Genomic DNA, 27,846 nt, shown 5'->3' on the forward strand with positions numbered 1-27,846 from the left:
ATCGTAAACAATACAAGACACAGACTGGTACAGGGGGAGAGAGGACCCTGCCCCCGAGGGCTCACAGTCTACAAGATATATATAATAGAGACAAGTATAATAATCATAAGAAATACAAGGCACAGACTGGTACAGGAGGAGAGAGGACCCTGCCCCCGAGGGCTCACAGTCTACAAGATATATATAATAGCGACAAGTACAATAATCATAAACAATACAAGGCACAGACTGGTACAGGGGGAGAGAGGACCCTGCCCCCAAGGACTCACAGTCTACAAGATATATATATATAATAGAGACTAGTATAATAATCGTAAACAATACAAGACACAGACTGGTACAGGGGGAGAGAGGACCCTGCCCCCAAGGGCTCACAGTCTACAAGATATATATAATAGAGACAAGTACAATAATCATAAACAATACAAGGCACAGACTGGTACAGGGGGAGAGAGGACCCTGCCCGCGAGGGCTCACAGTCTACAAGATATATATAATAGCAACAAGTACAATAATCATAAACAATACAAGGCACAGACTGGTACAGGGGGAGAGAGGACCCTGCCCCCGAGGGCTCACAGTCTACAAGATATATATAATAGAGACAAGTATAATAATCATAAGAAATACAAGGCACAGACTGGTACAGGAGGAGAGAGGACCCTGCCCCCGAGGGCTCACAGTCTACAAGATATATATAATAGCGACAAGTACAATAATCATAAACAATACAAGGCATAGACTGGTACAGGGGGAGAGAGGACCCTGCCCCCGAGGGCTCACAGTCTACAAGATATATATAATAGAGACTAGTATAATAATCGTAAACAATACAAGACACAGACTGGTACAGGGGGAGAGAGGACCCTGCCCCCAAGGGCTCACAGTCTACAAGATATATATAATAGAGACAAGTACAATAATCATAAACAATACAAGGCACAGACTGGTACTGGAGGAGAGAGGGCCCTGCCCCCAAGGGCTCACAGTCTACAAGATATATATATAATAGAGACAAGTATAATAATCATAAACAATACAAGGCACAGACTGGTACTGGAGGAGAGAGGACCCTGCCCCCGAGGGCTCACAGTCTACAAGATATATATATAATAGAGACAAGTATAATAATCATAAACAATACAAGGCACAGACTGGTACAGGGGGAGAGAGGACCCTGCCCCCGAGGGCTCACAGTCTACAAGATATATATAATAGAGACAAGTACAATAATCATAAACAATACAAGGCACAGACTGGTACAGGGGCAGAGAGGAGCCTGCCCGCGAGGGCTCACAGTCTACTGGATGTATTACAGTAAAATTTGGTTGCCTGTCCATGAGCCCCATTGCCCCATCTCCACAGGGGCCCCCTAATTATCACGGATCTTTCGGGTCTTTAATAGTTCTTTTCTTTTGGGTCTTAAGGACCTTTTAAGTCTTCCATAGCTTGCTTCACTGCATTACAGGATTATTTGAAAAGACTACCTCTAGAACTTAATGGTTCATGTCTCCTGCATAATTAGCCCTGTGTCTGTGCTACACTGCTGGGATCAGTATCTGGCAAGGACAATACATAGATGCTGCAGTCAATCAGCACCACTGAATCGCTGCAGAGTTCACACTTCATCCCAATGGAAGAACGTGTTCTTTGTGCTCTGGCGAAATGGGAGCACTGCAGCCAATCAATGGATTCACCTGCTAGATATTGATTCCCGTAGAATGGCTGATTCACAGCAATCACTACAGATGAGCAGTACTGCTCTGTAAGGCAAGTACCACTTTTTTTTTTAAGAATTTTTTTCACTTCCCTAGGCCCATTAAAAGGGGTTGCTCAGTAATGGAAACCCCTTAGAAAGAGTACATGCCGTAGTCAGGAAAGTTAGTTGTAATCAGACACTTGCAGCCTTACCCCAACAATGGGTATATGTGTAACCAATTTTCTATATATTGTTGTTTTCATATTGGTAACATTGCTGTATACTTTTACATTTAATCTAAATGTCTCCATTTTTCTCTGCAGTGCAAGCAGTTTGCCAGGGTGAAGGCAGAAGTAGCATGCATTGCCGTGTACGATTCAGAAGCTTTGATCGTTGGCAGCAGGAAAGGGAAAGCCTTCTTTGATTCCAGAAAGGATTTCCAGAAAGATTTCATAGAGTATTGTGAGTATATTGGAACAATAAGGCCACGTGCACACATTCAGTATTTGGTGAGATTTTTTACCTCCAGTATTTGTAAGCCAACACGAACAGAAGTGGTGCTCGTGTTTTTATTATACTGTTCCACTGATTATTCCACTTGTGTTTTCCCTTATAAATACCGAAGTAAAAAACTCAACAAATACTCAACGTGTGCATGTGGCTTAAAAGGGTTGTTTGGTCTAAAACGACAAGTCTGCAGTCTATGTGAGTACAGACTTGTGAATCCTCACATCGCACTGTGCACTTTGAGGATTTGCCGGTTTCAGAACCTTCTTAGCTCAGTGGTCATATGGACAGATATGCATCTTCACTCAATACACTTGCATTGAGCGAGGCCGCACGCATTTAGTCTGATTCTGGCCAGGAGTATGTGTGTCGCCCCTGGAGCAGACGAACTGCTCGGATCCGGGGTTGCCGTGGCTCGAGGGTCTCCGGACCCAGGGCTTGCGGCCACTTCAAATGTAGAAGGGGGTTATTTACAAGGGACAGTTCGTGATGCCACCCGTGGTTCGCGGTAATGGGAGTACCGCCACTGCCGATGTGAGTACCCGGGGGAGATGGAGTGGCGCAGCCAGATGGTGACCCCTCCACGGGTAGGGGAGACCCCAGGACTCTAGAGATATAGGTGGCGGATAGCGTTGTGCAGGCTATGCGGGCAGGCAGGACGCAGGGTGTGCAGTGTACTCACTCAGGTGGTGTAGACGTTGGTGCAACCATTAAGCAGACTCTGACACAGAAGTAAACCAAGTCTCTAGGTGCCGCTGCCACTCTGGGGAGCTCGTCCGGGAATCCGTGTCCGCTTGTATTGCTTAGTGGTTCGGAGCCTGCCTCCATGCACATGTAGATAGATGTTTCTGAGTGACCCTTTGGCCTGAAGTGGTCTATTTAAATAGGGGAGCTGTGCTCTCGATGGCTGACACATGGGATTTCAGTGGGCCGCATAAGCTCGAAAGCCCTATCCCCCTCGTTGTGTTGATGCCTTCGATTTCTGAGCTCTTGGGGAAAGTTCATAAAGAGACTGTCCTCCACAGGTAAATTACCAGGTTGCGTGAAGCTACTCTTTGATCTAGAGTCATGTACCCTGCCGTGCTCGGTACCGGTCCGGTTACTGGACTTTCCGGTGCCGACCGTTCTCCAAAACTAAGTCTGGTCTGGGCACCCTTCTCCAATACCCTGTGACCGGGTCTCCGACTCCTCCGGTCCCAGACCACCGTCTGCGACCCAACCAAAACCACCCTGGGAGCTACAACTCCCTCAGCTCCTCACTCTTTGAGGGCTACTACTGAACTGACTATGTCCCTCCCACCAGTCTGCCTGACCCCTAGGCGGGTGGCCCTTTTCCAGCTAAACCACCCACTGGTGTGCCTGACAGGGTGTGGTGTGAGGTGTGGTTAGGATTTGAGTGTTGATGGAAGCAATACCAGTAGTTAGGATCCCAGAGCCATGGAGGGTGAGTTCTGCACCATAAGAGAAAGGAGTGCAGTCCCCTGTGACACCCTGATAGAGTCAGGGGCGTCACATATACATATCGCATGTTTGCGGCTACATGACCGTCAACTCTACAACTGGAGAATCCTAACAGTGCACAGTGCATTGCATGTGAGGATTCACAATTTTGTAATCACATATAGTGGCTGCAGACTGGACATTATAGACCGGGCAACCCCTTTATATGTATTGACATATTTATGATTCATAATTCTTTTTAAAAACTCCTGTGCACACAATAAAAAAAAGTAATACAAGAAATAGTATTATTTCCTGCCCTCTGATTTCTTGCAGGCAATGTGGATGAAGTTTGTATTTCAGAAACAGTAATGCAGACGCTTAGATTGTCATCACATCACCCAGAGATTGAATCACTCCAGAAATGCGTTGAAGATTTGTTCTGCCTTTGTTATGGTACGATACATTATTGTGCTCCTTTGTACTGTATGTCTAGTTTATGTACAGTTAATCTTAGCAGGGAACTTCATTTAGTTTTAGCCCACGTTTTTCTGTTCAGCGAGGACCACAGTTGGTATCTTCCCCAGACTGTAGTGGACATAAATGTCATGTATATGTTATTTGCCCTATTTGTCTAAGCAATGTAATAAATGACCCACAGATTCTAGCAAATTACTTCTTTTATGAAAGGGAACCTGTCACCAGCTTTTTGACCATTAAACCAAAAGTGTCACCTTCTGCAGCTCCTGGCTTGCAATCTATGAAGGTGCACCTTGTTGCTGACCCCCCCTTGCAGACCCCAAAAAGAACTTTATAAAATGCCACCGTGTTGTTTGCTAATGAGCTATGTTGGCCAGATGGGCGGGCTCTATTTCGGCTCCTGTGCCTCCTTGTCACCTTGTTTGCCGTCCTCCTGTCATGATTGACAAGAATGGCATCATCCCACGCTGCTGTCCAAGTCTCACGCAGGCGCAGTTCTCTCTGCCCTTATCGCGGGCCGGCATAAAACAGTTTACCTCACGCTCCAGTGATGTATCTGCACTGGCACAAGATCATGGTCGGGTTCGAGGATGACGCTGCTGCTGTCAGGCGCGAGATACATCACGGGCACGTGCGAAACTGTTTTTATGCTCGGCCCGCCATACGGGCAGAAAGAACTGCGCCTGCGTGAGACTTGGACAGCAGCGTGGGATGATGATGGTGGCGCCATCCTTGTCAATCATGAAAGGAGGACGGTGAACAAGGCTACAAGGAGGGACAGGAGCCAAAATAGATCCCGCCCATCTGGCCAACACAGCTCATTAGCATACAACACGGTGGGATTTTATAAAGTTCTTTTTGGGGTCTGCAAGGGGGGGGGGCAGCAACAAGGTGCACCTTCATAGAATGCAGCCCAGGAGCTACAGAAGGTGACACTTTTGGTTTAATAGTCAAAAAACTGGTGACAGGTTCCCTTTAAATGTTTTGACAATTTACTTAACCTTTCGTCTTATGATTTACTAAAGTTATGTTCACACTAACGTCAGAGACTCAAATATGAGAAGAATAGCAACACCCTAACAACCCCCATTGTAAGTGAATGGGGGCTGTCAGATACTATAGCTGTGTGTTGTATGACAGATCTAGCACTGTGCTTTGGCTTCTATTATAAACAGAAGCCAAAATGAAGATGGGAGCACACACTAAACCGTCGTTTATCGGCGCCACTTCAGTTCTGTGTCGCCATGTTGTGCCCGCAACGTTTAACTGGCCGTAAGTCAAAAGTTCCATCACAAGGTCATCAAGGTCTCAATACAAGTCTATGAGAGCCAGAATGACACTGCCATAAACTTGTGTTGAGTTGTGACCTCCGATGCGCCCCATGAAACACTGGAGCTGCCGGCAGGTCACAAATCACAGGAGACCGAACGGAGCAACTCTGGAAACAGCTCAAGACACCAGAAGGGGGTCAGGGGACTTAGATTTAAAGCACCACTCCAGCGGTGCAATAAAAAAAAGCTGGAGTGGTGCTTTAAATAAAAGAAAACAAAAAGACTAAAAAGAGTATACAAATGCACTGCAATGCAACAACAACGTGGTGTGCATAGGTTCAGTCTTTTGAACTTCTTTTGACAATTTCTTGTTTCCAAAATCACAAAGAAGAAATGTATAATAGAAACCCATGCACCACTTCTGCATCATTTATCTACTCCTGATTTTGTCTTACAAAAACGAATCTAAAATAGCGTCTAAATCCTGAACGTGTGACCATGGCTTTACAAAATAGTAGGAGTCTTTGCTTGCTTTACCTAAGGCTTGAAACACACATCCGTGAAACACGTGCGTGTTTGGTCCGTTTCCGTGTATACTGGAGACACGGACAAACGTGCACCAATGTTACTATATCTCTGCGGTTACAATTACGTTTTTGGTTATGTCCGTGAGTCCGTCTCCGTGATGCGTTTTTTGGTCCGTGTCTCACGCCAGCATGTCCGTTTTATTCACGCAACACGCAGCACGGACACAATGAAAGTCAATGGGTCTGTGCGCACGTCCGAGTGACACGGACGCATCTCTGTTTGTTCCCTGTATGTTTTGTGCTTTTTTCATGTGATGTCAATTCTTTTTTCTTTTTATGTTTCGTTCTCTCCCTCAGTCCGTCGGTCGGTCTCTATGTCTGTCTGTCCCTCTAGCTGTCTGTCGGTGAGTTCCCCCCTCTCTCATACTTACCGTTCCCCGATCCCCGGCGCGGCGCTGCACGGCTGTTATAAAAACTCCGGCGGCTTTTCCTCTTTTGAAAAAGCCGGCCGCCCATTAATCAATCTCGTATTCCCTGCTTTCCCCGCCCACCGGCGGCTGTGATTGGTTGCAGTGAGACACGCCCACCACGCTGAGTGACAGGTGTCACACTGCACCCAATCACAGCAGCCGGTGGGCGTGTCTATACTGTGCAGTAAAATAAATAAATAAATAATTAAAAAAACCGGCGTGCGGTCCCCCCCCATTTTAATACCAGCCAGATAAAGCCATACGGCTGAAGGCTGGTATTCTCAGGATGGGGAGCTCCACGTTATGGGGGGACCCCACCCTAACAATATCAGTCAGCAGCCGCCCAGAATTGCCGCATACATTATATGCGACAGTTCTGGGGCTGTACCCGGCTCTTCCCGATTTACCCTGGTGCGTTGGCAAATCGGGGTAATAAGGAGTTATTGGCAGCCCATAGCTGCCAATAAGTCCTAGATTAATCATGTCAGGCGTCTATGAGACACCTTCCATGATTAATCTGTAAGTTACAGTAAAAAAACACACACACCTGAAAAAATCCTTTATTAGAAATAAAAAACACAAACAAATTCCCTCATTACCAATTTATTAACCCCGACAAACCCTCCATGTCCGGCGTACTCCACGGACCTCCAGCGTCGCGTCCAGCTCTGCTGCATGGAGGTGACAGGAGCAGCAGAAGACACCGCCGCTCCGGTCACCTCCACGCAGCTAATGAGGTGAGTAGCGCGATCAGCTGCTGTCACTGAGGTTACCCGCGGCCACCGCTGGATCCAGCGGTGGCCGCGAGTTACCTGACTGACAGCAGCTGATCGCGCTACTCACCTCATTAGCTGCGTGGAGGTGACCGGAGCGGCGGTGTCTTCTGCTGCTCCTGTCACCTCCATGCAGCAGAGCTGGACGCGACGCTGGAGGTCCGTGGAGTACGCCGGACATGGAGGGTTTGTCGGGGTTAATAAATTGGTAATGAGGGAATTTGTTTGTGTTTTTTATTTCTAATAAAGGATTTTTTCAGGTGTGTGTGTTTTTTTACTGTAACTTACAGATTAATCATGGAAGGTGTCTCATAGACGCCTGACATGATTAATCTAGGACTTATTGGCAGCTATGGGCTGCCAATAACTCCTTATTACCCCGATTTGCCAACGCACCAGGGTAAATCGGGAAGAGCCGGGTACAGTCCCAGAACTGTCGCATATAATGTATGCGGCAATTCTGGGCGGCTGCTGACTGATATTGTTAGGGTGGGGGGCCCCCCATAACGTGGAGCTCCCCATCCTGAGAATACCAGCCTTCAGCCGTATGGCTTTATCTGGCTGGTATTAAAATGGGGGGGGACCGCACGCCGGTTTTTTTAATTATTTATTTATTTATTTTAATGCACAGTATAGACACGCCCACCGGCTGCTGTGATTGGGTGCAGTGTGACACCTGTCACTCAGCGTGGTGGGCGTGTCTCACTGCAACCAATCATAGGCGCCGGTGGGCGGGTAAAGCAGGGAATACGAGATTGATTAATGGGCGGCCGGCTTTTTCAAATTAGAAAAAGCCGCCGGAACAGTGTGAACGCCGTGCAGCGCCGGTGATCGGGGAACGGTGAGTATGAGAGAGCCGGGGACACTTCAGTCACTCGGGGGATTAGTGGTCACCGGTGAATCCTTCACAGGTGACCGCTAATCAGTACACGGCACAAAGACAGAGCCGCGGCATGACAATGAAGTCGGGTGAAGTTCACCCGAGTTCATTCTCATCCCGCTACTCTGTCTTCCGACATGTAGTAACGACATTTTGCATCACACACGTACATTTCACACGGACAACACATACACATGTCAGTTATTTCACTCACGCACACACGGACATTCCACACCCACATACGGCTAGCATACGGGATACACACGCAGGCCACACATACCATAAAAACGGACCTAAAAAACGGAAAACGGACCCGAAAAACGGCCCGTTTTACACGGACGTGGTTTTCACGGATGTGTGGCGGAGCCCTAATAGAGAGCTACCAGCAGATGTGATTTGTAGTGGACAGATATAAACAGGCAAATAACTGAGGGTGCTTAAGGTGCATTCTGGAGAATATTCAGGCATTTCTGCTAACTCAGCCTATTTGTGTTTGAGATATTTTCTATGCCGGGAACATTGAGTCATTTTTCAGGGTTTGGTTATAGCCATTTAATTGATTTATCCCTGATGGTATATGATATTCATTACTGTCACAAGTAAAGCGCATGTGTCATCAGAAAATGATGTAATTTTTAAAACAAGTTTTTTGATAAAAGTTATTGTTTTTTTTTATTCTGGATAATTAATTGAAAAGACAAAAACAATAATCTTGCCATTTTCATCCTGGCCACTACGCCTTACATTAGACTCCTGCATTCTATTCTTTTCATCAGCCACGTGGACAGAATTGGCCATAGACTGGCTTTGACCATATGGACATGAATAGAAGTTTTTTTTTCTTTTCTTGTGCTGTTCTGGGCCCCAATTTATTAAGTAGACAGTAATTGGTTGAATCTGGGTAGAAAATATAGCCCAGTACACTTCAGAATTCATCCGGCTGCTTCTGTCTTCGGTCACATCATCAGTAAACACTAGTGACCCAGTGCCATTGCGATGCCATGCCTGCCTATGTCATCACACTGCCTCCACCATGTTTTACAGAGGATGTGGTGGGCTTTGGATCATGAGCCATTCCAAGCCTTCTCCATACTTTCTTCTTTCCATCTTTCTAGTAAAGGTTGATTTGTGTATCATCTGTCCTCTGCTGCTTTTTCAGAACTGCTCTGGCTTCTTTAGATGATTTTTGGCAAAGTCTAATCTTGCTTTTCTATTTTTAATGCTGGTTAATGGTACGCACATAGTGGCGACCCCCCCCCCCCCCCCCCTGTATTTGTTCTCATTAAGTCTTCTCTTTATGTAGACTAAAGGGTGCTTTACACGCTGCGACATCGCTAACGATATATCGTCGGGGTCACGTTAGTGACGCACATCCGGCGCCGTTAGCGACATCGCAGCGTGTGACAACAAGGAGCGACAATCAACGAGCTCAAAAACGTGAAAAAACGTTGCTCGTTGACACGTCGCTCCTTTTCCAAATATCATTGCTGCTGCAGGTACGATGTTGTTCGTCGTTCCTGCGGCAGCACACATCGCTATGTGTGACACCGCAGGAATGACGAACATCTCCTTACCTGCGTTTACTGGCAATGAGGAAGGAAGGAGGTGGGCGGCATTTTCCGGCCGCTCATCTCCGCCCCTCCGCTTCTATTGGCCGGCTGCCATGTGACGTCGCTGTGACGACGCACAAACTGCCCCCTTAGAAAGGAGGTGGATCGCCGGCCAGAGTGACGTCGCAGGGAAGGTAAGTCCGTGTGACGGGTGTTAGCGACATTGTGCGCCACGGGCAGTGATTTGCCTGTGACGCACAACCGACGGGGGCGGGTACGCTTGCTAGCGATATCGGTACTGATATTGCAGCGTGTAAAGTACCCTTTACGGTAGACACTGAAACATTGAGAGCTCCTTTGACCGCATGTTGTGAGTTCACAGCACCAGCTTCCAAATGCAAATGCCATTACTGGAATCAGCTCGAGACCTTTTACCTGCTTAATTGATGGACTAATGAGGAGATATTCCACACAGTCTATTAAAGAGCTTTTGAGATATTTGTCTAATTACTTTTGGTTCCTTGAAAAAGCGGCAGCTTCATATTAAAGATCCTTTCTTGCTAAACTCTTTCTTCAATTTGGATGTGAATCCTCTCAAATTAAAGCTGAGAGTCTGTATTTAGGCCCATGTTGATTATATAACTGTATTTTGAATGTGTTTTGGTAAAACGCTAAAAGGCTAACTTGTGTCACTGTCCAAATATTTCTGGACTTAACTGAATAATCTGCTCATAAGCAGGGCTGTGGAGTCGGTAAGCCAAACCTTCGACTCCGACTCCGACTCCGACTCCTCAAATTCTCTTGCACCGACTCCGACTCCGGCTCCGACTCCGACTCCGGCTCCGACTCCGACTCCTACATATATTGCTTATAGTTAGGTGAAAAATTTATTGTAGTACATGAATATGTGTATGTGAACATCAGACATTTAATAATTTTATGATACAATAATCAAGATATTTGGATAGAACATAAAATATATTTATTGGAATACAACTTTAGAACACAAAAAACTGTAATAAATTGTAAATATGTAATACACTATGTAATATACAGTAGATTACATATATATCTTGTGTGTGTATATACACTGTATATATATATATATATATATATATATATATATATATATATATATATATATTTTACATATTTACAATTTATTAGTTTTTTGTGTTCTAAAGTTGTATTCCAATAAATATTTTATGTTCTATCCAAATATCTTGATTATTGTATCATAAAAACAATTAAATGTCTGATGTTCACATTGTACTACAATAAATTTTTCACTTAAATATAAGCATTATACTAAATGTTATTATTTAGTAAAATATTCAGCACATTCTGCATTGCACTCCTGTCCCCAATTTATTATATATTTTAGGAGTCGGAGTCGGTGCATTTTATACCGACTCCGACTCCGACTCCACCAAAATGAGCTCCGACTCCGACTCCGACTCCACGACTCCGACTCCGACTCCACAGCCCTGCTCATAAGTTTATCAATAGATTTCAATCAAATGGAATGAACAAGAACTATTCAAAACAAAGCTGTTTTATTTCAAACCTAACATACCAAAAAGAAAGAGACAAACAGCACATGAAAAAAAACCTCTAACAAATGCAAGGAAAAAACCCCAATAAGTCTACTTTAATTAATTGGTGTATAAATGCTTCAGAAAATCTGCAACATCAAAAACTCACCATATACTCATCAAGGAAACATAGCACAATACTTAATTGTAATAATGTCTGTGATGATAATGAGACTGGTGAAAATCATTCGATAACAAACTAAAAGTCTGAGTCTAATATTAGGCTTAGGGGCACTTTGCACACTACGACATCGCAGGTGCGATGTCGGTGGGGTCAAATTGAAAGTGACGCACATCCGGCGTCGCAGGTGATATCGTAGTGTGTAAATCCTTTATGATTCGATTTAACGAGCGCAAAAGCGTCGTAATCGTATCATTGGTGTAGCCTTGGTCATTTCCATGAATTGGGAAATACCTATTTAACGATGTTGTTCCTCGTTCCTGCGGCAGCACTCCTTCTTCAAGGAGGGTCTCCTCCTTGAAGAAGCAACAACACCTCGCGAAACGCGCGTTGGTGGTGATCCCTTTCTTTCCTGGGTATGTGCATTATGTGATTTTATATATTTGATGTCAGTGGCTGGTTCTTTTTGTGGGCATGTGGCTTTCACTATGTACTTTTTCCTTGACATTGACATCTTTTATTGGTATGCACTTGCACCTTATATTTTTGGCATTATGTCTGCTAAGGAACTTTTTTGGCACTTGCCTAAGTAATGTTTGGTAACTGATAGCCCCTGGTCAGAAACTGTTTATATGGTCCTCTACATGCCTGGGTATGGTTGGATTTTATTATTGTATACACTGCAGTTGTCAGTTAAACAGAGTACTGATATTTTCCACCTACCCCGGCATGTTGGTTATTCCTCATTATACCTTCATTTCCTCTCTCTCCCACGACTAGAGGATCATATCATAGCCAGTACTCCTCTCCTCCAAGGCTAATTGTTACCATTCCTTTATTGCCTCAACTACACTCCTCTCCCACGACTAGTAGAGATTGTGAACAGTAGATTTCATTACCATACTGCACCTATTTTGGTGGTTTAAAATAGTACCATCATATGTTCACCTCTCTCACGGCTATTGACAACAATTATATTGTACTATTGTATCACAGTGTATGCCCCCCTTGATTGTGGTAGTTGTTTTTAACTCTCCCTTCATTGCTGTCTTGCGTTTGTCTTTTTTGATAAATAATAATTTCCATTTGCATATACACTTGATTGTTCTCCTTTCTTGTACGCTATTACGAGTGGTGCATATACTCCGCCAGTGCAAGTGTGCTGGCAGAGTATTTACCTTATGGCTCAATCTTTGAGAAATTGTTTCATTAATTGTAATAATGTCTGTGATGATAATGAGACTGGTGAAAATCATTCTATAACAAACTAAAAGTCTGAGTCTAATATTAGGCTTAGGGGCACTTTGCACACTACGACATCGCAGGTGCGATGTCGGTGGGGTCAAATTGAAAGTGACGCACATCCGGCGTCACAGGCGATATCGTAGTGTGTAAATCCTTTATGATTCGATTTAACGAGCGCAAAAGCGTTGTAATTGTATCATTGGTGTAGCCTCGGTCATTTCCATGAATTGGGAAATACCTATTTAACGATGTTGTTCCTCGTTCCTGCGGCAGCACACATCGCTGTGTGTGAAGCCGCAGGAGCGAGTAACATCTCCTACCTGCGTCCTGCGGCTCACGTCGGCTATGCGGAAGGAAGTAGGTGGGCGGGATGTTTACGTCCTGCTCATCTCCGCCCCTCCGCTTCTATTGGTCGCCAGCTGTGTGACGTCGCTATGACGCCGCACGACCCACCCTCTTAATAAGGAGGCGGTTCGCCGGCCAGAGCGACGTCGCAGGGCAGGTGAGTGCATGTGAAGCTGCCGTAGCGATAATGTTCGCTACGGCAGCTATCACCATGATATCGCAGCTACGACGGGGGTGGGGACAATCGCGCTCGGCATCGCAGCATCGGCTTGCGATGTCGTAGTGTGCAAAGTGCCCCTTAGTGGCCAATGTGAAAATTTCAGATTTTTTTTATATAGATATAGGGAAACAAAAGATTTTTTTTAAAAAAATACATGTAATATAAAAACCTTATTTATACAATAGAATTTTCTGATGGCATATTTCTGTTAAGTAGATATAAAATAATTGTGAATGGCAGAATATAATGAATTCAGGGATGTTTACCTGGCATATTTTAGAAAACTAGTTCAAACAAATGTGTATTTATTACAAATTATGGTATACAAAAATGGCTGTTTGCCTATAACAACCAGTCATATTTTGTATTTCGAGGCAATTTCTGGTTGCTTATAGTGGGTGTTATTAAGCTATGTTTATAAATGAAAAACTATGTAAGAAATGTGAAAATTTCCCCAACTAACCAAACTCAGAACCAAGGTCACAGTAAATGTGCTCCATCTGCAATTACATAAATGACCTGTTAGTGTTTGCGGAAACATGACATGAATGCATTTGATCGCTCATCCATTTACTGGTTTATATGGTTTATAAATGCATTTTAGTATACTAGTTATTTAGTTATTTTATATTTTTTTTTCCCTTTTTTTATTTTTCATTTCAACTAAGGTAAGGCATTAGGAAAGACAACACCAGTACCAATCCCATATGAAAAACTGGCTGGAGACCCCACTGCTGTCGTGATATGTGGCCTCCCAAATGATGTAGTTCTTAAAAATCCATCAATGTATGACCTTCACACTGTAAAGCGGATCTTGGAAAACAAGTCCAGCATGTATTTTACTATAAAAAGGTGAGTATTTATTGCTGCTATCATAGAGCACAAATGTGATCATTGTAATTTACTTAAAGCCCTACTCCAGTGTTTTGTTTTGTTTTTTTTTTTTATTTATTTTACCACTGAAATGGAGCTTTAAATCTACATTCACATTCACTGATCCTACTCATATACTCAACTACCTGTCTTCATCTCCTGTCATTGTTGCTCCTGTCGTTGGTCTGCAGTTTGTGACCTGCCGGCAGCTCAAGTGTTTCATGGAACAAGTAGGAATTCACACTTCATTGCAAGTCTATGAGAGCCTCGTTCTGGCTCTCATAGAGTGGCATTGAGAGCTTGTGACTGTTACCTCTGACTTCCAGCAGTCAGAAGTTACGGTCACAAGATGGCGACACTGGACCAGACCGACATGGGTAAGTGGAGAAGAGGATAAGAGTAGGGTCAAGGACCTTAAATTAAAGACAATATTCCATCACTGGTAAAAAAACAAAATGCTGGAGTGGTGACTTAAAGGAAACCAGTCAGCTTCTCCATGCTTCCAGAATGTCTCCTTATACCATTTACAGCTCTAATCCAGCAACCCAATCATATTACTTATGGCTTAAAGAGGAGCTACTATGTGTGCTACAACATTTGTTGCCATGTTAGGCATAAACTATTTATCTCAGTATACTCAAGGCAGTTTCACCTCACCCATAGTAGTGAATGCTATAATGACGACCCCCTAGTGTCCTCCTCACTACATGGCAGTGATGACGGTACCAGTAAGGAGGATGTCAATCATGCCCCTGGGAAGCATAAACACAGCACCTGAGGCTTCACTTCTCACTTAACATGAACCCTCCTTAACTAGTAGATGCCTGAGGTAATTCCCATAGCCCAGGACAGCAATAGCCACATTAACTATTGTGCGTGTCTTTGATTAGGATGCAGGATTAGGGCACTAAATGAAAGGGGGTGGTTTGGGAGACTTGGGGGGGAGATTCGAAAGGTTCTATTTAAAGCAGTATAGAATATATTTTACAGGGTGGGCCATAGGTATAGATACAACCTGGGTGGGCCATTAGTATGGATACACCCTGATAAAATGGAAGTGGTTGCTGATATCACCGTTATGTTTGTGGCATATTAGTACATGGGAGGGGCAAAACATTTGAGGACGGGTGACGCCCATGGATGTCATCTTTTTTATCAGGGTGTATCCATACTTATGGCCCACCCAGGGTGTATCCATACTCATGGCCCATTGATACCTGATCAATATCTTCCCAGACAATCAGTTGGCCAGCACTCCAATACACAATAGAGGGCCAACTGAACCCGTCAATTTCGGCAGGTCCGAACAACATTGTTCTAATGTGTATGATGACTTTGGTACAGTTTTCGATTATTTTTGTAATGCTTATCTTCTATGCTTTTGCCCCATTTTGGTCCACTACTGGTATTGATAGGTGTTCAATCATCAAACAGTTTTTATTTCACACCACGTATAGGCATATAGTTAAGACTTTTTTCTCAATGAGTTTTCCTTCTATTACCCGTATATGAGGGAAAAGCTTCTAACATTTGTCTAGTGAAAGTCTGTCTCGAATGTCGCACATGGCATCCATCTCTCATGGTATTCCATAGTACACAATATATGCAGTGCCACATATGATTTTATACTGCATGCTATAGTATGTAGTACTGTAGTGCAGCCCACCATACCGTTCCATACAGCTAAAAAGATGTTAACCTTGAGACATGCTGCTGAATGGAAGTGTGGGGTTGGAGAAGGCGTCCCAATGCTCAGCCCGTACATTCTAGCAGCTGGAGAGAATTTCAGCACCCAGAACACTACAGATAAAAACAAATGAAAGAGTCTGATGACATGTTAGAAGATTTTAATATGGCAGAAAAAAAATAATTTACATTTATATGTTCAATATTTGTTCATTGTGTTAATATATATACATATGATCAATATGTTCTTGTATGTTTTTTTCATTAGGCCCTTTCTTGATAGAGAATCTTCACTAGGTAAGTATCTATCAACTTACTATTTTTTTCCTTTAATCCCCAGATTTATTGTGTTATAACTTACATGATAGTAAAGGGCGATTTGAAGAGGCTGATAATATAGAATCCCAATTGGTCTATCTAAGCAGGTCAACAATCACTCAACAAATAAGCAAATCGCTAGTTTGTCAGGTGATAAACCCGTGCTGATCAGTTTACATGAAGCCAATCGGCTGTTGTTTTGTAGTCATAGTCAGTTTGTCCCAATGGGCCCTTGATAGCTATTAAATGGCTGCCAACTGCCTACAAGCACGGATATCCGCAGTCTTTTAATGCCCTGTTTAGACTAGCCCACCACACTTCCATGCTCACAGAGCAATCATTAATATGATCGTCCTGTGTGCTTAGAACTTTATGCTCTCGGCAGCACATATCCTGTGCACACAGGATAATATGCTGCCAAGAACGATGATTTTTAAGCAAGCTTAAGAATAATTTCACATGATGAGCGAGTATGAGTATGGAATGAGTGTTCCTGATTATTGGCCTGTCCCAATGGGCCTTATTCACATTAGCATTGAAGCTTTCTATTTTTCTTCTGGTAAAATGATGGACACCTGACAAACCCCATTATAGTCATTGAGATCTGTCTAGCACCTTTTTTTAGCCATTATGGATCCCACATATCCATTTTCTTTTATTGTTAATATAATTGAATTTAAATATGTAATTCCTAATGCAGATTAGTCTTTATCCCTAAAATGGTTGGTTAACTACTTTTATATTGATAATGACCTGTCCTATGGTGCTCCCTACATTGTTTACATCTGACCATTAGTGATGAGCGAGCCATCATGCTCGGGCGCTCTATACTTGTAATGAGCACTTGGATGATCGGATGGGCGCGGCTTGAGTATAATGGAAGTCAATGGAGAGAGATTTCTGGAAAAATGCTCATGTCTGCCATTGACTGCTATTATACTCCGTACACGAGTTGCGCCTATCCAACTGCTCGTTACAAGTATTGAGTACCCGAGCATGGTAGTGCTCGCTCATCACGACTGACCTTCTGATTTCTTCCAAAGGTGATAACAGCTGATCAGTGGGAGTGCTGGGTATCAGACCTTTAACAGGGTTGCCAACTTAATTTCGTAGCCATTCTGGATAAGGCTTCTAAAAATTACAGACTGCCAATATTTTTCAGTGGCATACCTAAAAAAAAAAATTATACAGGGTGGGCCATTTAAATGGATACACCTAAATAAAATAGGAATGGTTGGTGATATCAACTTCCTGTTTTTGGCTCATTAGTATATGGAAGGGGGGAAACATTTCAAGATGGGTGGTGACCACGACGACCATTTTGAAGTCGGCCATTTTGAATCCAACTTTATTTTTTCCAATGGGAAGAGGGTCCTATAACACATCAAACTTATTGAGAATTTCAAAAGAAAAACAATGGTGTGCTTGGTTTTAACATAACGTTATTCATTCATTAGTTATTTATAATTGTATGACCACTTATAAAATGTGTTCAAAGTGCTGCCCATTGTGTTGGATAGTCAATGCAACCCTCTTCTCCCACTCTAGACACACCGATAGCAATACCGCAGAAGGAATTGCTAGCATAGGCTTCCAGTATTCGTTGTTTCAGATGCTGCATATATTATCTTGTATCTTCACAGCATAGATAATTGCCTTCAGATGACCCCAAAGATAAGTCTAAGGGGATCAGATCGGGAAACCTTGGTGGCCATTCAACTGGCCCACAATGACCAATCCACTTTCCAGGACACTGTTCATGTAGGAATGCTTGGAACTGTGGTGCTGCACCATCACATTATGGGTGTCTGGTCCGAGCATTCCTACATGAACAGTGTCCTGGAAAGTGGATTGGTCATTGTGGGCCAGTTGAATGGCCACCAAGGTTTCCCGATCTGACCCCCTTAGACGTTTATCTTTGGGGGTCATCTGAAGGCAATTATCTATGCTGTGAAGATACAAGATAATATATGCAGCATCTGAAACAACGGATACTGGAAGCCTGTGCTAGCATTTCTTCTGCGGTGTTTCTATCGGTGTGTCAAGAGTGGGAGAAGAGGTTGCATTGACAATCCAACACAATGGGCAGCACTTTGAACACATTTTATAAGTGGTCATAACATTGAAAATAACTAATGAACGAATAAATATATGTTAAAACCAAGCATACCATTGTTTTTCTTGTGAAATTCTCAATAGGTTTGATGTGTTACATGACCCTCTTTCCACTGGAAAAAATAAACTGGATCCAAAATGTCAGACTTCAAAATGGCCGCAATAGTCACCACTCACCCATATATTAATGAGCCACAAACAGGAAGTTGATATCACCAACCATTCCCATTTTATTTAGGTTTATCCATATAAATGGCCCACCCTGTACTTTATAGTTGATATATGTTTACCTTATAAATAGAAAATTGTTATATTCACAAACTTCTCTTAAAAAAATCAGACACTTCACATTTTCTTAAAGACAATGGAATAAAAGTCTCCTATTTTTATGGACTGTCCGAATTTTAAGATGGTTGGCCACACTGATTCCATAACCATATGCCAGTGTAATCTCTTCATAATAGAATGATAACTTCGGCACTGGAAGAGGAGATGCTTAGAAATTGTTGCTCTTTTTTTGATGTCCGTCTGATGGAAGACAAAGCGCTATGTTTCTTCCATTTAGGTCATTGTCAAGAAAATCTGCATAAATATTATATACAGAAAATAAGTATTGCAGTATGCAAGAAAATTATAAAAAAAGAATTTAAATTATTTTCAATTCAACAGTATAAGTCCACTATATTTAAAGTATGGTAAGCATAAATATTCAAGGATAATTTCCAAGAGTTTATTCAGTATGTAGGGACATAATATGACCACTAGAGGGTGTGACATTACCATTCTGAGGGAAACCCTGCAAAAGATCTGAAACTGACATGATAAATATATGGCAGGAACAGAGGAAAGAAAAAAAGAGACTGAAATGAGGAGAGCAGAAAAAGAAAAGGAACAAAATGGGAAAGCATATATATCATGTAGCATAATCTTGGATAAAACAATATACTAGATAAAACAATATTTAATTCTAAGTGACATATTCAGTGGAACCTCGGTTTACGAGTAACTTGGTGTGCGAGTATTTCGCTATACGAGTAAAGCTTGCTGTAAATTTGTAATTCAGTTTACGAGCAAGCTTTGATGTACGAGCAAATACTCACCGCACACACTTCCGGTTCCATACTTTCACCGCGCTCTTGCAGTCCAAACAAACACACATACACACATACACACACGCACACACACATATTATGCCGACCTCCTGGTTCTTGTAGTCCGCAGGTACAGGTTGTGTATCGGGTAACCATCGCGATGATGGAGGAACGTCCGCTGTCAGCCGCTTCTCAAAGGCAGCGAGCTGACCAATCAGAGTCAAGCGGCTCAAGCCTTTGACGTCAGCACGCTGGCCAATCAGAGGCAAGCGGCTCCTGCGTATGACGTGGACGCTGACAGCAGAAGCTCCTGCATCGTCGCGATGGTTACCCGCTACACATACCTGCGGACTACAAGAACCAGGAGGCCGGCGAGGGAACGGAGGGTAAGGTGAGCATAATATGTGTGTTTGGGCGTGTTTAGAATGGCACAATAGGGGACATTGCACAAGTTGTGGAACGAATTGTCTGAGCTTCCATTATTTCCTATGGGAAATTTTGCTTTGCTAGACGAGTAACTTGGTTTACAAGCACACTCCCAGAACGGATTGTTCTCATTAACCAAGGTTCCACTGTACCAGCAAAGTGGTGGAGTCGTGTAGGGAGTATCAAGCATGCGGGTGCAGACACAGGAAGCGGATGTGGCATATAAGGTGTCGGGGAGGAGTGTGGATGCACTACAGGTGTGCCTATCAATCAATATATCAAGTGTCCCACATCAACGCAGATCGCTGACTGTGGAACGACTGCGCATGCGGTGAATGCTGTCCTCTGAGTGATTGATAAGTCGTGCATGTGTTTCCTGCGGGAAGTAAAGGATTTTCAGTCCAGCGATGCGCATGTGGGAAATCGCGTAATTTGACCCACAGCGTTATATGTACAGTACAGACCAAAGGTTTGGACACACCTTCTCTTTCAAAGAGTTTTCTTTATTTTCTTGACTCTAAAAATTGTAGATTCACATTGAAGGCATCAAAACTTTGAATTAACACGTGTGGAATGAAATACTTAACAAAAAAAGTATGAAACAACTGAAAATATGTCTTATAGTCTAGGTTCTTCAAAGTAGCCACCTTTTGCTTTGATTACTGCTTTGCACACTCTTGGCATTTTCTTGATTAGCTTCAAGAGGTAGTCACCGGAAATGGTCTTCCAACAGTCTTGAAGAATTTCCCAGAGATGCTTAGCACTTGTTGGCCCTTTTGCCTTCACTCTGCGGTCCAGCTCACTGCAAATCATCACGATTGGGTTCAGGTCTGGTGACTGTGAAGGCCAGGTCATCTGGCGTAGCACCCCATCATTCTCCTTCTTAGTCAAATAGCCCTTACACAGCCTGGAGGTGTGTTTGGGGTCATTGTCCTGTTGAAAAATAAATGATGATCCAACTAAACGCAAACCGGATGGAATAGCATGCCGCTGCAAGATGCTGTGGCAGCCATGCTGGTTCAGTATGCCTTCAATTTTAAATAAATCCCCAACAGTGTCACCAGCAAATCAGCCCCACATCATCACATCTCCTCCATGCTTCACGGTGGGAACCAGACATGTATAATCCATCCGTTCACCTTTTCTGTGTCGCACAAAGACACGGTGGTTGGATCCAAAGATCTCAAATTTGGACTCATCAGACCAAAGCACAGATTTCCACTGGTCTAATGTCCATTCCTTGTGTTCTTTAGCCCAAACAAGTCTCTTCTGCTTGTTGCCTGTCCTTAGCAGTGGTTTCCTAGCAGCTATTTTACCATGAAGGCCTGCTGCACAAAGTCTCCTCTTAACAGTTGTTCTAGAGATGTGTCTGCTGCTAGAACTCTGTGTGGTATTGACCTGGTCTCTAATTTGAGCTGCTGTTAGCCTGTGATTTCTGAAGCTGGTGACTCGGATAAACATATCCTCCACAGCAGAGGTGACTCTTGGTCTTCCTTTCCTGGGGTGGTCCTCATGTGAGCCAGTTTCTTTGTAGCGTTTGATGGTTTTTGCCACTGCACTTGGGGACACTTTCAAACTTTTCCCAATTTTTCAGACTGACTGACCTTCATTTCTTAAAGTAATAATGGCCACTCGTTTTTCTTTACTTAGCTGTTTTTTTCTTGCCATAATACAAATTCTAACAGTCTATTCAGTAGGACTATCAGCTGTGAATCCACCAGACTTCTGCACAACACAACTGATGGTCCCAACCTCATTTACAGTCCTGGCCAAAAGTATTGGCACCCTTGCAATTCTGTCAGATAATACTCAGTTTCTTCTTGAAAATGATTGCAATCACAAATTCTTTGGTATTATTATCTTCATTTATTTTGCTTGGAATGAAAAAACACTAAAGAGAAATCAAAACAAAAATCAAATCATTGATCATTTCACAAAAACTCCAAAAATGGGCCAGACAAAAGTATTGGCACCCTTAGCCTAATACTTGGTTGCACAACCTTTAGCCAAAATAACTGCGAACAACCATTTCCAGTAACCATCAATGAGTTTCTTACAATGTTCTGCTGGAATTTTAGACCATTCTTCTTTGGCAAACTGCTCCAGGTCCCTGAGATTTGAAGGGTGCCTTCTCCAAACTGCTATTTTGAGATCTCTCCACAGGTGTTTTATGGGATTCAGGTCTGGACTCCTTGCTGGCCACTTTAGTAGTCTCCAGTGCTTTCTATGAAACCATTTTCTAGTGCTTTTTGAAGTGTGTTTTGGGTCATTGTCCTGCTGGAAGACCCATGACCTCTGAGGAAGACCCAACTTTCTCATACTGGGCCCTACATTATGCTGCAAAATTTGTTGGTAGTCTTCAGACTTCATAATGTCATGCACACGGTCAAGCAGTCCAGTGCCAGAGGCAGCAACGCAACCCCAAAACATCAGGGAACCTCCGCCATGTTTGACTGCAGGGACCGTGTTCTTTTCTTTGAATGCCTCTTTTTTTTTTTCCTGTAAACTCTATGTTGATGGCTTTTCCCAAAAAGCTCTACTTTTGTCTCATCTGACCAGAGAACATTCTTCCAAAACGTTTTAGGCTTTCTCAGGTAAGTTTTGGCAAACTCCAGCCTGGCTTTTTTATGTCTCGGGGTAAGAAGTGGGGTCTTCCTGGGTATCCTACCATACAGTCCCTTTTCATTCAGACGCCGACGGATAGTATGGGTTGACACTGTTGTACCCTCGGACTGCAGGGCAGCTTGAACTTGTTTGGATATTAGTCGAGGTTCTTTATCCACCATCCGCACAATCTTGCGTTGAAATCTCTCGTCAATTTTTCTTTTCCTTCCACATCTAGAGAGGTTAGCCAAAATGCCATGGACTTTAAATTTCTTGATGACACTGCGTACCGTAGACCCAGGAACTTTCAGGTCTTTGGAGATGGACTTGTAGCCTTGAGATTGCTCATGCTTCCTCACAATTTGGATTCTCAAGTCCTTAGACAGTTCTTTGATCTTCTTTCTTTTCTCCATGCTAAATGTGGTACACACAAGGACACAGGACAGAGGTTGAGTCAACTTTAATCCATGTCAACTGGCTGCAAGTATGATTTAGTTATTGCCAACACCTGTTAGGTGCCAAAGGTAAGTTACAGGTGCTGTTAATTGAGAAGCATCACATGATTTTTCAAACAGTGCCAATACTTTTGTCCATACCCTTTTTTATGTTAGGTGTGGAATTATATCCAATTTGGCTTTATGACAATTTTTTTTTTTTCATTGAAGACAAATTAAATGAAGATAATAATACCAAAGAATTTGTGATTGCAATACTTTTCAAGAAGAAACTGAGTATTATCTGACAGAATTGCAGGGGTGCCAATATTTTGGCCAGCACTGTATAAGGCAAGAAATCCCACTTATTAAACCTTACAGGACACACCTGTGAAATGAAAACCTTTTCCGATGACTACCTCTTGAAACTCATCAAGAGAATGACAAGAGTGTGCAAAGCAGTAATCAAAGCAAAAGGTGGCTACTTTGAAGAACCTAGAATATAGGACATATTGTCAGTTGATTCACACTTTTTTGTTAAGCATTTCATTCCACATGTGTTAATTCATAGTTTTGATGCCTTCAATGTGAATCTACAATTTTCAGTGTCATGAAAATAAAGAAAATTCTTTGAATAAGAAGGTGTGTCCAAACTTTTGGTCTATACTGTATGTACATATAAAGGAGAAGAAAATGACAAAAATAGATTGGGAGCGGAGATAATATGAGAACAAGAAATGACTGAAAAGCAGAATGAAATGCAAAGTAAATAAAAAAATATTGTAAAAAACAGATAAGGGAGACGTAATGAAGCCATGATGGTGTATATTAATAATGTAATCTCTTTGTAATCTGTTGTAGATGGAGTTACTGCTGAAAGCGAAGGGTCTTTATCTGAAAGGTACATTGTAGTTCTTTAAAGGCTATCTATTGTACTACCATAACAGAATGTTGCTTTTTCATGATTTGGTTTAACATACAACTATATAAAAATAAAGGGGTTATCAAACATTTTAAACCATCACATCTGCCTCCAAGGGATTGACTCATCAATGGGTCATCTCACCTCATATTAAAATTCATCTCCGATCTCAAGGAAGCTGGAGACAGGGTATGGTGTGCACCTGAAGAAATATTAGACAACCCCTTTAATATACTTACGAATGGCATGTTCTATATGTACTGCTGCTTAAATTCTGCCCTGTCTTCCAGCTAAGTCAATCCACAGGTATTGTCATCATATTAGGGAAGAGGGGAAATACTCACGTGACAGTTTTATTGCCCTGGTTCTGCCTACACAACTTCATACATGTGCATGCACCAGTAGAGGATGGGATATAAAGACAATAGAGCTGCCAAAGTATGTCATCACAACTACATTAACTATCCCTGGAGTGGTCCATATATTGTACCAGGACATATGTGTTTTCAGTCTCCTAGATAAGGAAATGTACCATATCAATTCCTAGACTATAGCGGGCAGATATATACAACTATTGTGATGCCTCCCATACCATGAAGATACAGTCATATGAAAAAGTTTGGGCACCCCTATTAATGTTAACTTTTTTTCCTTATAACAATTTGGGTTTTTGGAACAGCTATTTCAGTTTCATATATCTAATAACTGATGGACTCAGTAATATATCTGGATTGAAATGAGGTTTATTGTACTAACAGAAAACGTGCAATCCGCATTTAAACAATATTTGACCGGTGCAAAAGTATGGGCACCCTTATCAATTTCTTGATTTGAACACTCCTAACTACTTTTTACTGACTTACTAAAGCACTAAATTGGTTTTGTAACCTCATTGAGCTTTGAACTTCATAGGCAGGTGTATCCAATCATGAGAAAAGGTATTTAAGGTGGCCACTTGCAAGTTGTTCTCCTATTTGAATCTCCTATGAAGAGTGACATCATGGGCTCCTCAAAACAACTCTAAAATGATCTGAAAACAAAGATTATTCAACATAGTTGTTCAGGGGAAGGATACAAAAAGTTGTCTCAGAGATTTAAACTGTCAGTTTCCACTGTGAGGAACATAGTAAGGAAATGGAAGAACACAGGTACAGTTCTTGTTAAGCCCAGAAGTGGCAGGCCAAGAAAAATATCAGAAAGGCAGAGAAGAAGAATGGTGAGAACAGTCAAGGACAATCCACAGACCACCTCCAAAGACCTGCAGCATCAGCTTGCTGCAGAGGGTGTCAATGTGCATCGGTCAACAATACAGCGCACGTTGCACAAGGAGAAGCTGTATGGGAGAGTGATGCGAAAGAAGCCGTTTCTGCAAGCTCGCCACAAACAGAGTAGCCTGAGGTATGCAAAAGCACATTTGGACAAGCCAGTTACATTTTGGAAGAAGGTCCTGTGGACTGATGAAACAAAGATTGAGTTGTTTGGTCATACAAAAAGGCGTTATGCATTGAAGCAAAACAACACGGCATTACAAGAAAAGCACTTTCTACCCACAGTAAAATTTGGTGGAGGTTCCATTATGCTTTGGGGCTGTGTGGCCAATGCCGGCACCGGGAATCTTGTTAAAGTTGAGGGTCGCATGGATTCAACTCAGTTTCAGCAGATTCTTGACAATAATGTGCAAGAATCAGTGACGAAGTTGAAGTTACGCAGGGGATGGATATTTCAGCAAGACAATGATCCAAAACACCGCTCCAAATCTACTCAGGCATTCATGCAGAGGAACAATTACAATGTTCTGGAATGGTATAGATGAAGAGATGGATGTTTGAAAACCGCGCCAAAGACCACTAATGCAGGAGATGGATTTAACGTGACTTTATTCCATATTCAGGTCTACGCGTTTCAGGAGCGTCCGCTCCCTTCCTCAGGACAATACAGGCACAAGCAACATCAAAATCAGCAGTCAAAGAATGAACCGAAAACTTTATACCTTCCGGTGTGACGTCATTAACACGCCCACTTGAACCAGAAAAGAAAAAAATCGGCGGGAATTACATACATTCATTGAATAAAACAGTGACATGATTTCAATGCAAAAGCCGTTTTTCCTTATCATGAACATATCTATTAAAATTGTCATAAAAATACCAGATTAATAAAAAAGGAAGAGAAAAAAAAAAAATATATAATATTTTTTTGAAGTCCCGTGTATTTGTGACAGTGAAAAAATTATATGTATATATATATAAAGAAAAAATGGTTGTGTAAAATAGACCAAGCAATGAATCAGAATAGAACCTGCAGGACATCGGATTCATATGTGTAAAGAATGTGACAGGGGATTAGACCATTAAACCATAACGAACAGGTAGCAGTATATATGAAAACCCGCTCCTGCAACACCAAACGTCAAATGTGAGTGCTATACACACACTTCATAGAGCACAAAAAGCTGAGGACTGCACTTCTCAGAACAAGTGAGGTCGTGAAAGTTCAGACCGTGAGAAAAAAAACTTATACGCATGCGGGAAAAAGGTAAGAAGCAAGATAGAAATGTGAGGTCGAGAAAGTTCAAAGCGTGGGAAAAAACACAACTGCGCATGCGGAAAAAAATGTGAAGATATACCCGTAATAGATATACCCAGGAAATGTTACTACATAAGGAAAAAATGTGTAGAATAGTGAGGAAAATAGTGAATATATATCAGAAACCACATCAAATTACAGAGAATAGAAAAAACAATAAATATAAAGATATATAATATTAATATCTATTAAATGATTTTTATGATCATTAAAATTACACAATCTGCATAAAAAATAACACAACAATAATACTAAAAGCAATAATAAAATATTAAAATATGAGGTAAGACCTGAAGATGAGCTATAAAAATACAAGCAAACAGTATTAAAACCAACAATTAAACTGCACGTTAATCAATTTTCATAATACCCTAACGTATGAGCCTAACAATTAACAAATATAAAATTATTTGTACGTATATGGATATATGATGTGTGGCACAAATTAAAAAGAATATAAACATATATATATATGTATAGATATATATATAAACACATATATATGTAAAAAAATTAAAAATGCATTTTTATAAAACCAAACAGGCAAAGACCCCTAGTGAAAAAGATCAGTTACCTCATTCAACCCCGACGGTTTGAGGGTATTTAACTTATAAATCCAATACGTCTCCTTTTTATTTAGTAATTCATTCCGATTAGGGGTATGTAGGGGTATCTGTTCAATAGGAGTGACTTTAAGACAAAATTTTTTATCATGAACCATGGTCATATGCCTGGATAGACCATGGAGCATAAACCCAATTTTTACATTGTGCCTATGTGAATTCATTCGATTATGCAGGGCTTGCGTGGTCCTGCCCACATAACGCATATCACAATCACACTCAATAAGGTAAACAACAAATTCAGATTGACAAGTGAGATGACTCTTAATAGTGAACTCAGTGCCTCCTGGAGACAAACCAAAAAACTCCCTTCTATGCTGTATGGATCTACAACAAAGGCAGTTTTTTATACCACATCTAAAAACTCCAACAGGTTTATCAATTAAAGGTGTAGGTAAAAAGGTCCTCAATCTGCTGGGGGCTAACTGGTTTTTTAGACTAGAAGCCCTCCTAAACGTGATCCCAGGTTTTTTTGGGAGAACCTCCTTCAAAAAAGGATCATTAAGAAGAATGTTCCAATGCCCTTGAATTACATTTTTTATGGCAACATTATCCCTACTGTAAGTAGTCAAAAAATTTAGAGAAAAATTGGACTCATTCTTAATACTATTTTTTATCATGAACTCGTTCTTTTTACCTTTAATTAGTTCCACCTGTTGGGATTTTAAGTTCTCTTTAAACGCTCTTTTAATCACAGAATGTGGATATTTTTTGTTTAAAAATCTATCCTTTAGGACCCCTGCCTGTTCAATAAAATCTTTATTAAGGGTACAATTCCTACGTATCCTCTGATATTGATTTCTGGGTACATTTAATAGCCACTTACAATAATGATCACTAGTGAAATCAATATATCCATTACTGTCCACCTGTTTGAAGAACGTTTTGGTCACAATAGTACCCTCCTCATGCTTAATAGTGAGGTCCAAAAAATCTATAGTTTTTTCGTCCACTGTAGGTGAAAACGTGAGACCCCAATTATTGTTCTTTATATGTTCCAGAAAAGGGGTTAAGCTATTTTCTGAGTCATCCCAAATCATAAATA

General features: G+C 41.9%; 1 protein-coding gene across 3 annotated transcripts in view; it reads left to right on the forward strand.

Annotated features, from left to right (window-relative positions):
- Nucleotides 1-27,846, forward strand: part of GTF2I (general transcription factor IIi) — a 151,085-nt gene that overhangs the window by 14,644 nt on the left and 108,595 nt on the right. For all 3 annotated transcript variants that reach the window (XM_075336360.1, XM_075336362.1, XM_075336361.1), the window contains exons 3-7: nucleotides 2,023-2,161; nucleotides 3,983-4,102; nucleotides 13,792-13,975; nucleotides 15,951-15,979; nucleotides 23,532-23,571. In XM_075336360.1, the coding sequence (XP_075192475.1) occupies nucleotides 2,023-2,161; nucleotides 3,983-4,102; nucleotides 13,792-13,975; nucleotides 15,951-15,979; nucleotides 23,532-23,571 (512 nt within the window). The remainder of the gene's footprint in view (nucleotides 1-2,022; nucleotides 2,162-3,982; nucleotides 4,103-13,791; nucleotides 13,976-15,950; nucleotides 15,980-23,531; nucleotides 23,572-27,846) is intronic.

The sequence above is a fragment of the Anomaloglossus baeobatrachus genome, chromosome 2 (assembly GCF_048569485.1).
Source record: "Anomaloglossus baeobatrachus isolate aAnoBae1 chromosome 2, aAnoBae1.hap1, whole genome shotgun sequence".
Lineage (NCBI taxonomy): Eukaryota > Metazoa > Chordata > Amphibia > Anura > Aromobatidae > Anomaloglossus > Anomaloglossus baeobatrachus.